The sequence below is a fragment of the Lissotriton helveticus genome, chromosome 7 (assembly GCF_964261635.1).
Source record: "Lissotriton helveticus chromosome 7, aLisHel1.1, whole genome shotgun sequence".
In the NCBI taxonomy this organism is placed as follows: domain Eukaryota; kingdom Metazoa; phylum Chordata; class Amphibia; order Caudata; family Salamandridae; genus Lissotriton; species Lissotriton helveticus.
Window position 1 is genome coordinate 19,264,194 of NC_136068.1, and position 15,565 is coordinate 19,279,758.

The 15,565-nt window shown below is 43.6% G+C and overlaps 1 protein-coding gene across 1 annotated transcript in view; it reads right to left on the reverse strand.

Annotated features, from left to right (window-relative positions):
• Window positions 1–9,858: 9,858 nt before the first annotated feature.
• Window positions 9,859–15,565, reverse strand: part of LOC144767947 (ly6/PLAUR domain-containing protein 5-like) — a 578,058-nt gene continuing 572,351 nt past the window's right edge. The window contains exons 9-10 of the mRNA XM_078651299.1: window positions 11,636–11,679; window positions 9,859–9,994 (exon numbers count right to left, since the gene is read on the reverse strand). Coding sequence (XP_078507425.1) covers window positions 9,991–9,994; window positions 11,636–11,679 — 48 coding nt within the window. The 3' untranslated portion in view covers window positions 9,859–9,990. The remainder of the gene's footprint in view (window positions 9,995–11,635; window positions 11,680–15,565) is intronic.

Here is a 15,565-nt window from a genome sequence, read left to right on the forward strand (position 1 = left end):
ACCATTAAGGGAGCGGAAGCATTAGCTTTTTGCCTAGGAATTTATGATTACTTTACCTTTTCTGGCGCCCTTATCTACCGCCCCCCTGGCTCCCCCTCTGAGTTTCTTGAAACCATGGGGGACACATTGAGTGATCTAGTGCTCAGATACTCACACTTTATGTTGCTAGGAGACCTAAATCTGCACTTAGACTCTCCCAAGGAACAAGGAGTAGACAGTTTTATGGATATCATTGATATTCTTGGCCTTACCCTTCGAACTCGAGAGTCAACCCATGTAGCCGGCCATTTGCTGTACTGTATCTGTTCCAATTCTGCTAGGCTCACAGTCCGGCAGCCGCGCCCTCAAATCTGGTCCGACCATTCCCTTATTCCATTTGACATAGTGTTAAACAATAAACCTTCTGCCGCTATTATGTCGAATGATGAAACACGTAACAATACTTTTAAACCTAACTGGAAGAAATTTCCCAGTAGACCTGACTTAATAGACATACTATTAGAAACTTCACCGGAATTAATAGGAGACACCATAACAGATAATCAGAAATTCTGTGACTGGATAGGCTCAGCTGGCGATCTATTAGGACCAGCCGGTAGGAAAAAATCATCTGCCAAAAAGAGCAAAGGGAGCGCCCCGTGGTTCTCGCCAGCTCTGAAGCTAGAGCTGGGAGAAGTAAGAGTTCTTGAGCTGAGATGGCGTAGAGATTATGAGAGAACGGCCCGCAATATCTATAAAACAGCCAGAAGGCATTACCATGCCGGGATCAAACTAGCGAAGAAAGCCCACTACCTACAGGCCATATCCGCTGTGGGCTCTAGACAAAAGGAAATTTTTAAAATAGTAAGGGATTTCACAAAACCATTAGCTTTGTCACAAGAGATTCCCCCCTCACAGGACCTCTGCAATTCAAATGCCGATTATTTCGACAACAAGATTGCTGATATTGTGAAGACTTTTCCTCTACCGTTTTCCTCTCCTTGCAGCTTAGAGCGGGCTGAGGGAGTTGAAACGGCGAGGGGGACTTCACGCTTTGAGTCCTTCACACCTGTCTCGTTGGAGGACACAGCTAAAGCCATCTTGGCCAGTAAATCTGGATCGCCTTTTGATCCTTGCCCACCCTTGGTCCTTCAGGCGGCGGTGGAGGTTGTTAACCCCATCATCAACGACCTCATAAACTCATCGCTAGCCACAGCGGTAATTCCACCTGAGTGGAAACTCGCAGCAGTTAAGCCCCTCCACAAAAAGACCATCGCTGATCCGTCGACTCTCTCCAACATGCGACCGATATCCCTGCTTCCCGTGGTTTTCAAATTGGTTGAAAAGTTCGTTAACAATCAACTTACGGACTACTTGGAGGTGAATAACATTCTACATCCCAACCAAGCTGGGTTTCGGTCGAAACATTCCACCGAGTCTGCCCTCCTGTTCACGGCGGAAACCTTACGAATGGCTGTCGACCAAGGCAAGAAGGCTGTCCTAATACTATTAGACTTGTCGGCAGCCTTCGACACGGTCTCTCATACCATCTTAGTAGACCGGATGGTGGCTGCAGGAATAGGAGGGACAGTTTTGGGTTGGTTGAGAAATTTTCTGAACAACAGACGACAAATTACTGTCTTGGGCAAATTCCAGTCAGAAGCTAAGGTCATCAGCTCCGGGGTTCCTCAGGGATCGAGGTTAAGCCCGATCCTGTTTAACCTATATATGGTACCCCTGCTTGAGCTAATTGCATCGTTTAACATCAGCACAATATCATATGCAGATGACACTCAGCTAATTCTGGTACTGGATGGAGAACTGCTGGGAGCGGAAGAAAACTTGAAGAATTGCTTAACAGCCACATTCAAATGGATGACTGAAAATCCACCTTAAATGCAATTCCGGCAAAACGGAGATCTTGCCGTTTGGAAATCGAAATCTGTTTTCTCCAAAACAATGGTGGCCAGACGATGTTGAATCGCCCCCTGAGACCATAACATCTGCTCGGAATCTGGGCATCAAATTTGACGACCAGTTGTGCTTTAAACAGCAAGCGGTGGCCGTAGCCGGTATGTGTTTTCACACCATTAAATCCTTGAGGAAGTTTTTTGATCTCCTTCCTCTGTCAGCCAGGAAAGCAGTCGCAGTAGCCTTAATAAGCTCAAGGCTAGATTATTGTACCAGCCTGTATGCCGGAGTTAATAAGTCCGTACTCCATAGGCTGCAGATGATCCAACATGCCGCTGCCAGACTGGTGCTACGCTGGCCCCGAAAATCATCTGCGTCAGCTGCACTAAAAGCGCTACACTGGTTGTCAGTTGGTAAAAGGATCCTTTTCAAAATCTTGTTGATCACATTTAGAGCCTTCCATCCGCAGGGGCCTAAATATCTGTGCACTGGCTTTAAGCGATATTATCCCACTCGCTGCCTGAGGTCTGCCAACCAGAATCTATTAACCATCCCCAGATTTAGATTGGCCACCAAGGGAGGAAAGTCTCTTTTTGTTCTGGGTTCCAGAGCCTGGAACAAGCTTCCTCCTCACCTTAGGTTACTATGTCATGAAACACAGTTCAGGAAGGCGCTAAAGACCTGGGTGTTTTCCCTTACAGATGCAGCCTGCATAGCACTGGTTTAAGCGCCCCCATCGATCTATCTCTTCCGAAACCGTTTTCCATCTGGTTGAGCGCCAAGATACTCCATGGAGTGATAGATGCGCTATATAAGTGTCCCCTACATTTACATTTACATAGAATGCCTGTTATTCTAAATCATTAAACAAAAACATTGGCCAGACAGGTTTGGTTTCACACAATACCTAGCCTAGTATACAAATTACTAGGTTGGACAACTATTTGATTTAGTCAATTATACTTTATAAAAACTCTTTTCAAAAGTTATTTCATATGTCATAAAGAAAAGACACAATCATTGACAAATACACACATTCAAAAAATATTCATAAACAAAATACATGAATGCACAAAATACATGCAACACATTACTGTACATATCACATAGACAACTGTGCCATGCCTCTAATTAATTCATTGTGAGGCACCAGTCCTTCATATTATATATACATGCAGACAAGCGGACATTCAATTTATTACGGCAACCTGCTTGTCTAAACAAGCCTGAGATTTCTTTTAATCGGTGGGGTCTAATTCAAGGGGAATGAGCAGGATGGATTTTGTATTTATAGTGGGTTCTTTTGCCCTAGATCAGCCCCGTCTGTTTTGTCTCGGGTTCAAAGTCTAGACTTTTCTTTATGACATATGAACTAACTTTTGAAAATAGTTTTTATAAAGTATAATTGACTAAATCAAATAGTTGTCCAACCTAGTAATTTGTATACTAGACTAGGTATTGTGTGAAATCAAACCTGTCTGGCCAATGTTATTGTTTAATGAATTGTAGTGGTGCAGGCCAGTCAGTGACAGGACCCAAGCCTCCCTTTTTGTTCCTGTTATTCTAAATCAACAGGTTTAGAACAGACTCTATATGCTGATGTCTAACAGGTTACATGTACATCCACCCATAGTCAGAACAGAATGTTCATACATTGTGAGCCCTCTTGGGTCATACATAGACATTATATTGTCTGGGCATTATAGGGCCGCTGTACACCTCCCAGTCTGATTACTGCTCGATTGTCTGTGTATGCTTTCTCACAGAATGAAAATTCATACTTTCTGATGGTAATATTGGCCATGCAAATGTCTATTAAGGATTCACAGTGAAACCCACGGTATTTCATTGTTGAGTCCATCTACATTCGTTCGAAGCTTATAGATCCATTTCTGTTCCTTCCTAAATAAATATTTGGAAATATCACTAGTATGTGATGGGATCAGAGGTTTTTCAAGGACTGTCCATTGGAATTCATCTTCTCTTTGCTGTTTCTCCAGATAATGTTTAGTCAGACTAGTTATCGATTTTCTGCAACGGAACGAACACCATTAACACCACACCAGCAGCTACTCCGTCCCTCTGCTCAGTGCTGGCAGTCACGCCCCGGCTGGCTCTGCTCCCACTCAGCAAACGCTTCACACCAGGGCCAGACACAGCTGGGCACCACAGCGCAGAGCAGGCATGTCTCAGGCCTCAGTGCTCCATGTGGGTTCCCCAGACTGCCACTCAGCTCACTCTCTGACATTCAACCAAGGGCCGGATCCGCCACCGATGAGCATATAGGTGTCAAGATTTGATCCAGTGCGGTTTAGCAGCTCTTCCATCCAGATTACATGGGGTTATTACAGGATAATTTTCCAGGGTCCAGGAGCTCCTTGTTTATGCGACCACCATCTTGGGTTGCTTGCCATACCCCCTGTCTGATTGTGTGTCTTGCTTCTTTGGATATACGTACCTTCTCCACTGCCTTGAGATGTTTTTACCTGCGGACATAACGAAAAGACAATGTATTTATGCTGTTGGTTACTTACATTACACTGTGGTCTTACAGTTTTTCCTCTCAATCTTAATGTTCTATATTTTGGGTTTTTTTTGCCAGAGAGTTAGGACTAGAAAATATATACATGCTAGAATGTATGCGTTTAATTATCTTTCATTTTGCATTTGTGTTTAGTTAAGTCTTTGAGCAAGAGGAGAGTACAGAATCATAGATACTAAGTTGTATATAAAAATGCAAAGATCATGTTTACAGACTTTGGGTATTATGACATATACCAATACACACTGTTTTTTAGAATAACACATGCAAACTGACCTTCACTTTCTTCTTGCCAGTTAAACGGAAGACGGGATTTGCTAAGGTACATGGTTACATATAATAGTCAGTTACAGGTAGATGCACTTACCGAAGTTAGAGGTGTCTTATTCTTTCTTCTCTTCTATTTTCATGTAGGAATAACCTTTACCTGACCTGGGTAGACATTCACGCCATAGCACTGTCTCTGTGAGACATATTTTTATCTCTTCCCTTCCCCTCTTCCCTGTCCAACTTGGTAGACTTTTACAATTGTTGGGTTGCGTTAGTCGACGGTAAGGTTGGAAGCTAGCATTGTCAATCAATCAGCATTTGTAAAGTGCAACTGTGTCACCTCTAGGATCGGAGCTGCGCACAGACACGTAGAACTCAGAGCGGAAGAGAAGAGAGAAGGAGCAGGTCACGGTCTTACCGCTGACTCGCTGTTTGCTGGTGTCTGTTTGCCGCTGTTGCGCCGCTGTGTGAGTGCAAGCTGCGAGCTTCGTCCAGAACTCTGAACCACCGTCCTCCGCCCTCAGCTCAACCGCTTCCATTGTGGGCAGCCGGGCCGGACTGCGCCTCCCAGAGTGGCCCAGAGAAGCCCAAAGAAGCCCGGAGCGGTTTGGAGAGGTCCGTAGAGGCCCGCGGAAGACCCGGAAAGGACGTGCTGCAGCGTCCCCTTCTTGGCGGGAGCTGACCGGACTGGACCCCCGCCCCCGGTGGGTCGGCCGGCTGACTGGGTGCTTTCCGCCCTCCAGCTTCCGCTCCCGCTGCGGTTGCAGAGCAGAGTGGAGCAGAGCAGAGCGGAGTAGAGCGGCGCGGAACAGTCAGGAGCTGGTTGGGCGTTTCTGTTCTACCGCAACCGCTTCATCATCGTTTGCAGCGCTGCCCTTGCTGGCAACAGTGCTTCGACGACGGCCCTGCCCTCTAGTCGCTAAGGTTCAGGGGAGTGGATAGAGTGGAGCTGCATCATTTGCCTGGGAGTCGCAGCATTGGCCTGGGCGTTGAAGCATTGGCCTGGGAGCTCTCAGGAACATTCACTGTGTGCTAATAGCAGCGGGACAGAGGGACAGTGGAGCGGGGGCTTTGCAGAAGACTGCAGGAGACACCTGCAGGGTGCACTGCAGGTGAGAGCGGTGAGCAGCAAGCGGGGGGGGGTTGTGTCACTGTGCTAGGTGAGCTTGGCAGCCTCTTATAGTGGTGGTCGCGGGGGGCTCGCCACTACAATCACCAACATCAGACATCTAGTTCAACACTGCGGCCAAGCGCTTTCCCAGCATACCCCCCCCCACCCCTGGAGACCTCCTGTCACAAGCTGTCATACATTTTGGATTAAAGGGCCTAAAGTTGGGCCCAGCTACCCCCCTCCACCTAGTACTTTCCTCATCTTCATTGCGCACAGTAGGCTTGTGCACTTAACCCACTTAACCCAACAGCAACAAATCGGTATCAGGATCAAGTCAAATTATAATAACGAAGACAGACGCAGGGGAACATAACCAACCAACAAAACCAGTAATAAGAAGCAAAAGAAGCAAAAGGAGGGTGCCCTGAGTTGCATTGGTTGCATTGGTTCCTGAATGTGCAACTTCTGATATCTGCCAAAGCTTGCCAGTTTTAGGTGAGGAAGGAGGGCGGCAGATTTGACTGTGCCTGTACCTGTGTCTGTGCTGTGGCAACTGTTGTACGGAGAGAGCAAAACGAAAAATACCAAAAGATAGGGCTGCCTGATCAAATACAGGCAATTATTAGTGTGAATAAGAATAAGGATGAGGTCTGGTAGACAGCACGGGGGCCTACCAAAGCCTAAACAAAGTCAAATGACTGAAGAATCTGCAGTCGCACCACCTCATCTGGAGAAGCGCATGGGAAATGGAGAGTATATGGAAAATAGCAGCGGCAGTGCGAATATAGAGGGGAATTTGTGTCAGCCAATAGAAGAGATGGCTTTATCTGCATCCTTTAACAAAGACTGTATGAAGTCTCCATATGTGGCGCAAGCATCTATAAAGAGCAACTTCTTTAAGTACCATCAAAAACAGTCTGCCAATAATAAAAGAAATATCACTGAAAAGAAAGATCTTAGTGGGAATGTTAATGACAGTGTATTATCCTCACCAGTACCGTCATCACTGTGTAAAAACGGAGAAAAGAGTAATCATTCTGGTGAATCTCTTGATTCAAATTTGTCTGAGAGATTGAATGCTGTTGTAGACAGCCAGGCCAGACAGGATGGGTGGGATACTGATGTAGGTGATTTAGTGGAGAAAGTGCCGGTATCTTCGTCCCAGCCATCATTTGTTGTAGAGCGGCAACAGACCCAAGCACAAATTCATTCTGGCACTTATACTGCCGGTAAGGTAGAGTTACAGTTGTTCAATGATCTCCAGATTACTAGTCAGGAGACATGTTATAAATCATCAGTTGGGTGTAGTAAAGGGGCGGATGTAGTGTGTGATATGTCTTCTTGTAGGACACTGAATGAAGATAAGGATGTGATTATGATAGATCTTGAAGTTGGAGTTGGAAATCCGGCTCACAAATATGGATTTATTGAACCGATATTGGTTGTAGAGGACTTGCTTTCCAGCCCAAATAACCGTTTTATTAATCTTGATAATGTGAGTCTAATTAACCGGGATCAGCCAAGTATAATTATGGAGAATAGCAGTACTACTGATAGATCATTCTTAGTTCCAGGTGTTGGCTGCACTGAGAAGATTATTAATACAAATGAGCAATGCGGCTTAGATTTAAATGGCCAGTTTACCCCAGTCGATTTATCTTCATTAACTAAACTTGAGGGGAAGGCCCAGGCTAGCCCAGGCGATTTAGAAACAAGTGTGGCTAGTCCTGAACGGGGCTTATAGAATTGTCTTTTATATACCATGGATTCAATCACTAATGCGCTCAACTTTCATTCTGACAAATTAGATGTTCAGGTAGATATTTTAAACACACTAGCATCTCATGTAGTGGGTATTGACACAAAACTCCTGCAATTAACCAGCCTGATAACGAAGGTGCAAAAAGATAAAGAGAGCCCGTTTATAACATGTACATGTGTTCAACTGATTGATAACATTTCTGACTTACCATCAATAATAAGCTCAATGGTGCACGAAGTAAAACTTTTGTCGGGCAGAAAAGGGCAAGGTAATGATGAAGCTATTGATCAATCTGGAAATAAGAACATCCTTGGCAGCACCACTAGATCAGGGGTATTGATGCAAGAGAAGTCAATGTTTCAACATGAAGATGTATACAGGAGAAACAGTATATGCAGTTTAGTTAATGGTGATCAGACACAACCTGAAAATGATGAAAGTAAAATGCAATCTAATGAGGAAACTTTAATTACCCTAGATTATGATATACATAAAGATTGCTCGGTTATAGGAGACGTAATTAGTGCACATCCAGTGACAATTAAAAAGTCCAGCAGTCTGAAGAAGTCAATGCAAAAGTCAAGTAGTTTGTTAATTAGGAAGAAATTCTGTTAAACTCGCCAATGGAAATTGGTGGGGCATGTCTTGTGTAGCACTTATTCCCCGCCATGACATATCTGGCGACACTGTGAAATGTTTTTCTCAACCTTCTTTTCGGCCTGTCAAAAGATATCCAAAGAGTTTTGTGAACATTAGAAAAAGTTCTCGTATTCCTGTATGACCTAGAAGATGGAATGATTTTGTTTGACTTTAATCCTTATTTTTTTCTTTTCTTTCTTCTATTTTTCTTTGTTCTCTTCATTACTCTATTTCTCGCTATCTTTGTTTTTCTCATTGGGGAGGGGGTATGGGTACTATATTTAGAATGATTTTGCCTTCATACTTTGTTCTGTAAAAAGGGAGATGTGTGGTGATGTAAGTCTTTGTATTAGAATGCCATGAAGTCACTGAGCTCTGCATTCAGAGGATTGACAGTTGCTCCAGTGTCCCTTCATGAAGAGACTTGTCTCCATGAATAAACCAGTGAAAACCTTCATTAACTGCATGTTCCCATCATTACCAGACAGATCCATATCCAGCTTTCATCTCACCCCTGTCAATGATTGTACCCTCTCCACCAGGCAACCTCTCCTGCTATTTCATTGCACATCATCTTCAGCTTCCTAAGAGCATGGGCAGATGCCATACCCTCATGCATACTTTACTCATCTCTCACCTTCCCAACCATTCACATCACTCCATTACCTTTCTGTTCATTATACCCTACACAGAGTATCTATGGAAAAGCCTATTTTGCTAATAGATTTAAATAAACACTAATTGGATCTAATTTCCATCTGTGTGTTAACTGGTGTTATCTCACCTGGGCCTAGTCCTGAAGAAAAGTGAATGCAATAGCATCATGGAATGTGTTAAGGTCTTGATTATATTCCATTCATGCATACCGCAAAACATTATTCTACAGTCATGCCACATGGCCTTAAAAAATGAAATGGGGATTGGGCAATGAAGATGGTGTTTAGACTTACAAAGTAAACTGGTGTTGGAGAGAGGCAGAATGACTAAAAAAAACACATTTGGGCTTTATTTAAGAGAGAGCTATCTTGAGTCTAATGGGAAGAAGAACCAAACGCATTGGGAACACCCTGGCAAATGTCTGTATACACTCTCCAATGATGAAAATGAAGCAAAAAGCCTGAAGAAAAAGTCCTAAAAAATGAAAAAAGTATTGAGTGCAAGAATATTGTCTAAAGAAACATTATCTATTCATACTTATTGTATCCTAAATATAAATTACAAATATAATGCCCCTTTGGGTACTGAGTTTCTATTATCAACTCCATAGGGGTGTAATTTCTATAGATATTATTTATGATATAATAAGTATTTAATCCGCTAAACTCTATATACGGCCCAATGTCTCCTCACTGCTGTACTTGGTTGAGTTTCAGACCATCCACTCTTCCAGGACAGGCGTTGTGGGATGCGGGGCAGGGCAGGCACCTTCTGATTAGTACCACATTTGAAGTACTTATTCATTATGACGGTCTTAATTGACCCAAAAACAACTGCCACAAGAAAGACCTCAAAATCGTTGAGAAGCACCATAGAACAACAACAATAGCTCCCAAAGAAAAATGTTATGAGGTCCAAACTGATTAATTTAGTATTTCAACATTAACACTTTTTAAAAATTCTTTTACTTTATTAATTTGTTTCATATTGGATATAGTTAAAAAGATGTGTTCTTTATTACATCACATAATGTAAATTTAAAATCAAGACATAGCAAGTCAACAGATTTTATTATTATAACCATAATACTGTTGATCAGGGCTAAACCTTTTCACTTATCTATCTACAGAAAAGTTTAGATACAAAAACGACAATATTCAAAAATTATATTAAAAGAACAAGAAACAAAATATAATCATCATCCAATCCATGAACAATACAATATAGACAATTAATAAACATAAACAGAAATAGAGAACAAAAAAGAAAAAAGAAAGAACAAAATGTCAATTTAACTACTTTATGAAACTAAACTCAGTATTAAAATCCATTATATTAAATATCATAAATAGCTGGCATCTGTCCACAAAAATCTTTAGAAAATATTGTAATATACAGAGCATTAAAATAATTCACATTCTTATGCTCAAACTGTAGAAAATCACAAGTAATGATAAAATAAATCTTTCTGTACAAATAATAAATTATCGATTTGCCATAATGTCGAAGAAGTAATAAGATTTCAGACAGACTCAGATGGGTAATAACACCTGTGTGTTCACACTAATATTCATCTTCCAAACTAATATAATTAAAGCAACTTTTATTAAATAATTCCACCAGCATGTCTCTTTCACAAATGTATTGTAACTTAAATACATTGTGGTTATCAACTGTCAACAGGTTTAATAACAATCTCAAAGTAACCTCACAAATTTGTATGGACTAATATCAACAATAATAGTCACATTTTAAAAGTGTTGTTTATTGTAAATAAAGAATCTCAAACATGTATGAAGGATAGTGAGAACAAACTTTTTTAACCCAGAAACACTTCTTTAACAATTATAAAATCATAATAAATTAATATAAATGGGCTGGGAAGACAACCTGCTAAGAAAAAGCTAAAAGGTGTCACTTTAAATTTGTGTCATAGTAATATTTTTTTTAAAAAAGCTAATTCAAACGCATAATCAAAAGATATGATCATTATTCTCTATATGTTGCATTATAGTTTGTAGTGCTTGAGCACCTATAACTATAAAAAAAATGTAAGTGGCGCTCATCCCCTACTAAATAATATATACGCAAATAGAAATTTTTGCTGTAATTCCTTAAGTAAAAATGTTATTTAATTGTTCCTGCAATCTGTGGAATCAAAAGTTATATCAAATTTTTAGATTGCCTGTAATAGTTTTTTTTCCTAATTTCCCTAGGGAATTAACTTATTTATTTTTATAAAATTGAACTAAGACTGCAACTTTGGATGTACTACTATTGATGAATTTGAAAGCTGCTTTGATTTGAGTTGCTCAGATAATTATGTTACTTATAAAGATCTTGGAAAAGAAAATGGAAATAAATCTGTTTTAGGAAATAAAATGAGTCACTGTGGAGAATCTTACGTTCCTATTGAAGGAGCACATTACGTGTGCCTCTCTGGGAACATATATCTAATTCAATAAACCACAGGCGTCAAGGCTGGTCTTAGAGAGAACACCTTTAGGAGGAACCATGCAGGAAGCATACACCAACATTACCACGGAAATGTCATGCCTTACATTAATTTAATATGTTTTTCTCTAAATTTCCAAGTGTAGAGTAAATGGAAACTGTTCTGAACCATCATAGTCTCTGTGCTAAGTATCTTTTTGAATTACTACAACATCAATAATCTGCACTTGTTTCTGGGACAAGAATATCGCTGATAGGTTAATTAAGACAAGAAATAAATATGAATATGCATTACACATTTTAATTTTACCTTTTTATCTGCTCATAGGTTGCCTGATCCCTGTGTTTTAACTCCTGGAAATTAAAGAAATTAACATTAGAAATTCACAATACATCACAATACTTTCTCTAACTGCCACTAATTGAGTTTAACACCTCAGTGGTTTGGAACAAGCTGCTGGTGTGCTAGTAAATCACTAAATGAGAATTGATCACACTTTCTCTTAACTAAATTCAAATTAATTTAAAGTAGAAATTTTCAATTTAATGTTTTATTGAAGATCTTCTTTAATGTAATGATTGAAATCAGAAATCAGCAGCTCTTAAGTTCTTCAATTCCCATTGTTTAATCATTGTGATGTTCTTAACATGCCTTGAAAAATCACGATTTGGAGAAGCATGTAATGGATTTTCGATGAATTGAAAGATTTATCCTCCATCTGGAGCACACCATGTTCCGTCTTTTCCAGAGTCAGGGGTTTTACGGCCATAACGGAAGGACACCCTTTCTTGCCTACACCTAAGCCTTTCATTATCCTTATTCTAATTAAAAATATTCCCTGCTGAAGCTGGCAGAGTAAATGACTCTGGGATTTTGTGGATAAGGGTTGGCATTCTGGGGAAGAAAACTAAGGGTGACACCAGCTCTTTACTTTCAATAAAGGGGTGCTGGGAGTGATTATTGAGATAAAAGAGATTTGAAAGTTATACGAGATTAAAGAGAAGTAAATTGATCTGTAGCCAGATCTTATATAGAAACAATAATTTCCATCTGTCAGGACAGTTGTCCACCACCGGTCAACTATTATAAGTCAATCTGGTAAGCTGCAAAGAAATTGGTTCTTGAAGCCATAGTCACCGTACGTCTGACTTTGCTCACTTTATTTGCCCAATATTCTTTAAGTCTTTTGACATATTGTTCTTTATAACTTCAAGGGAATGGGGTTGTGACAGGCAAAACAGGAAGCGACGTACAGCCGCTGAGCTCGGTGCACAGGAGGAGGGGGTTTGGTCATGGTCCCCATGGTGACAGTGACTGCGGACACCCTGCTCAGTCCTCTGGAGTAACCTGCCATGAGGATGCCATGAGTGGTTGGGGTGCCGCGAGTGATTCAGGTGCCGGAGTGTACCTGAGAGGAACCTGTGGCCTCACAGCTGTCGGGTTTGTTGATCTGACCTGTACCTGAGCTGAGTCTTGGAGGGTCTGAGGGAAGCCAGAGGCATAACAGCCTGTCAGGATGGTCTGGACCCGGTCTCGGGAGGCAACAACAACCCAGGCCAGAAGCTAGGAGCTAGGAGGGAACCAGAGGAGCTCAGGGACAGCATAGCTCCAGTTCCCTGTAGCCGTGGGACTGTTTGTCAGTGGATCCTGCCAGTGGACGCCCCGTGCAGAGAATCATGGTGAGTGAAGTTAAGCCAAGGGGGTGAGCCTGTGAGAAATGGCATGGGCAGAGCTGTGGTTAGTGGCACAGACCTATGGGGCTCCCCTGAATCATGGAAGAGGCCTGACCTAGGGTCCTTTAGGTTAGAAGAAGAAACGTTGGCATTGCAGTTTTCTAGTAACATTTGGAAAAACAGAGCTCCCCCCCTCCCAACCAGAAGGATCTGAGGACATTGAGGGGCATAGTGGGGGACGCAGAGGAGGCACCGGCCAGTGGTCATGAGGTCAAGAAATATCATGGCAAGCACCCAGTCTACTCAGTTCATCCAGAGAAAAAGAAAGCGGGCGACAGCCCCACTGGAGTGCCCATGCCTGACCGCCATTAAGAAGAGGATGTCAGCAGGAAATAATGCAGAGACCGATGCCATGGCGAGGTTAGCCCTGTGGCAGCCACATTAGCCATGACGACCACTGATGGTGCGAGTGAAGTTAGTGAGATGAGCAAGGAGTGTAGAGGAACAAGGGATACAAACACAGATGCAGATAAAGGTCACAAACTTCTGATTTCTTTTTTTTTTTTTTTTTTTTTTTGAAGACCTTTATTTGCACTTCACAGCAATACAAGCATGGGCCTACAACCATCCCGGCCGGCCGCTAAGCAAGTCGCAAGTTAAGCAGAGCAATGTAAAAGAAACAGCGGTCGATAAGCCGGGGCAGGTAAGTATCCAGGATATAACTCGTATTTGAGCGTACAGCGTAAAATACAGGATTTAAGAAGGTCAATTTTACAATGAAGAAAAATTAAACTGACAAAACATCAGAAGAAGTGCCAGACAGTCACACACGATCCTACAATAGCAACATGAAACAGAACCCCGGAATGAGTGCGAACACAATTAAGGACACTGGGGCAAGGCATACGAGTCAGGATTAAGTAAACAACACATACACGGCATGGCGAATCAGCACCCCAACCCTTAAGAACAAAACAGATTGTAGGAAACATGAAGACGACGACACCCAGAAAAAGACGAAGCAAAGGGCCATAGAGACAAAGAAAGGACAAAGAAACAACCCGCTTCCCCCCTACCCCCCACCCTGCACCCCTGCAGAAGGCTACGGCCTACCCCCCCACCCCAGCAGCGTGCCTATCGCCCTAAAAGAGACCCGAAATATAGAAGAAAGAGGAAGAAAAAGAAAGGAAAAAATATGGAGAAGGGCCATCGAGCAGACCACCCGGCCCCCCCCTCCCCTATCGCGCACAGTATACAGCGGAAGCAAAGTCAGTAGCAAGAATCATATAGTCAATCGGCATCATCCCCGTGGAGTGGCCCTTCAAAACACCGTCAGCCGACAATGTGTTCCATCATATCCCAGACGATATCATCCCTGGCCTCCCCTATCAATAGTACCCACATATGGCCATTCATCAATCGGCATACAGTACAATGTGGCGGGTCCAGCCGAACCGGGCGGTCCGAGAGGCACCAATACTCCATGGGACCGTGGCCCCCAACTCCCAGTCAAGGACGCATGGCGGAACTCCGTGCGTGGCAGCACCGATGCCAGAAACATCCCCCAGGCAGGACACAGTCTCATCGGCCAGGAGGAGAAAGACACACAATCCAACAATTGTTGAAGCGCCGCCGGGGCGACCCAAACCATGGATCGGCGTTGTTTCCTCCGCCGCCGTATATGTGCAGATCCAGACGAGTCACTCCCAAACACAACAGAGCAATCCAGAGCAATGCAACGGACCGGGCCCATCGGCGTCTCCACAAACACAGGCTCAGCTGCAACGTTCAACACAGACGCAAAGGCGGGCACATCGGCGCTTCCTTGCGATTCATCCCCACCCACGTGGGGCGGCGGGACAACAATGGCGGACATCCTCCGTCCCAGTTCCCGGGCGTCCCGGATCACGGTCTTATGCAGAGTTGTTAATGCAGCCAAAACATCTCTGAACGTGAGCTCTCTCTCGAGTCGCCAGACCCCAGGACTCTCTCGCAGAAAGGTTTCTCTGCCCGGGTGAGGTGTGGGCACGAGGGCGCCCCCCGCCATCTCAGCTGCTCCGGCCTCGTCTCTCACCACCTCACCACGGGACCGGGTCTCACATCAGGGATGGACAGGATTCACAATGGGGATCTCACAGGCCAAGGCAGGTTTCTCAGCGGAATCTCACAGGCCAGGGCAGGTGTCTCAGCGGAGAGTCACCAAAAGGCTAAAAACTCCGCCGCACCCTGGGGGCAGCATGCCGACTCCGGGCAATGGCAGCGATGGGCCCGGGCACAACACCGGAATGGGGGGACAATAATCATGTACCTCCCTCGACCCAGCGACATCACACTCCCCACACAGTTCTCCGCCAGTCGGGCGGGGTCGGCACTTTCGCAATCGGCAATCAGGTCTACAGTTTCCTCCGGCCGAGTCCTCACCACCACCAGAGGCCGCTGTTGTTGCACTCGCGGCCGGCCACTCCCCGCACTCGAGACCACGGACCCAGCTCCGCGAAGGCCTCAAAACTGTCAGGGACACTCCAACGGGTGCGCAGCAAGCAGAAGCCTCAGGAGCAAGCGGTAA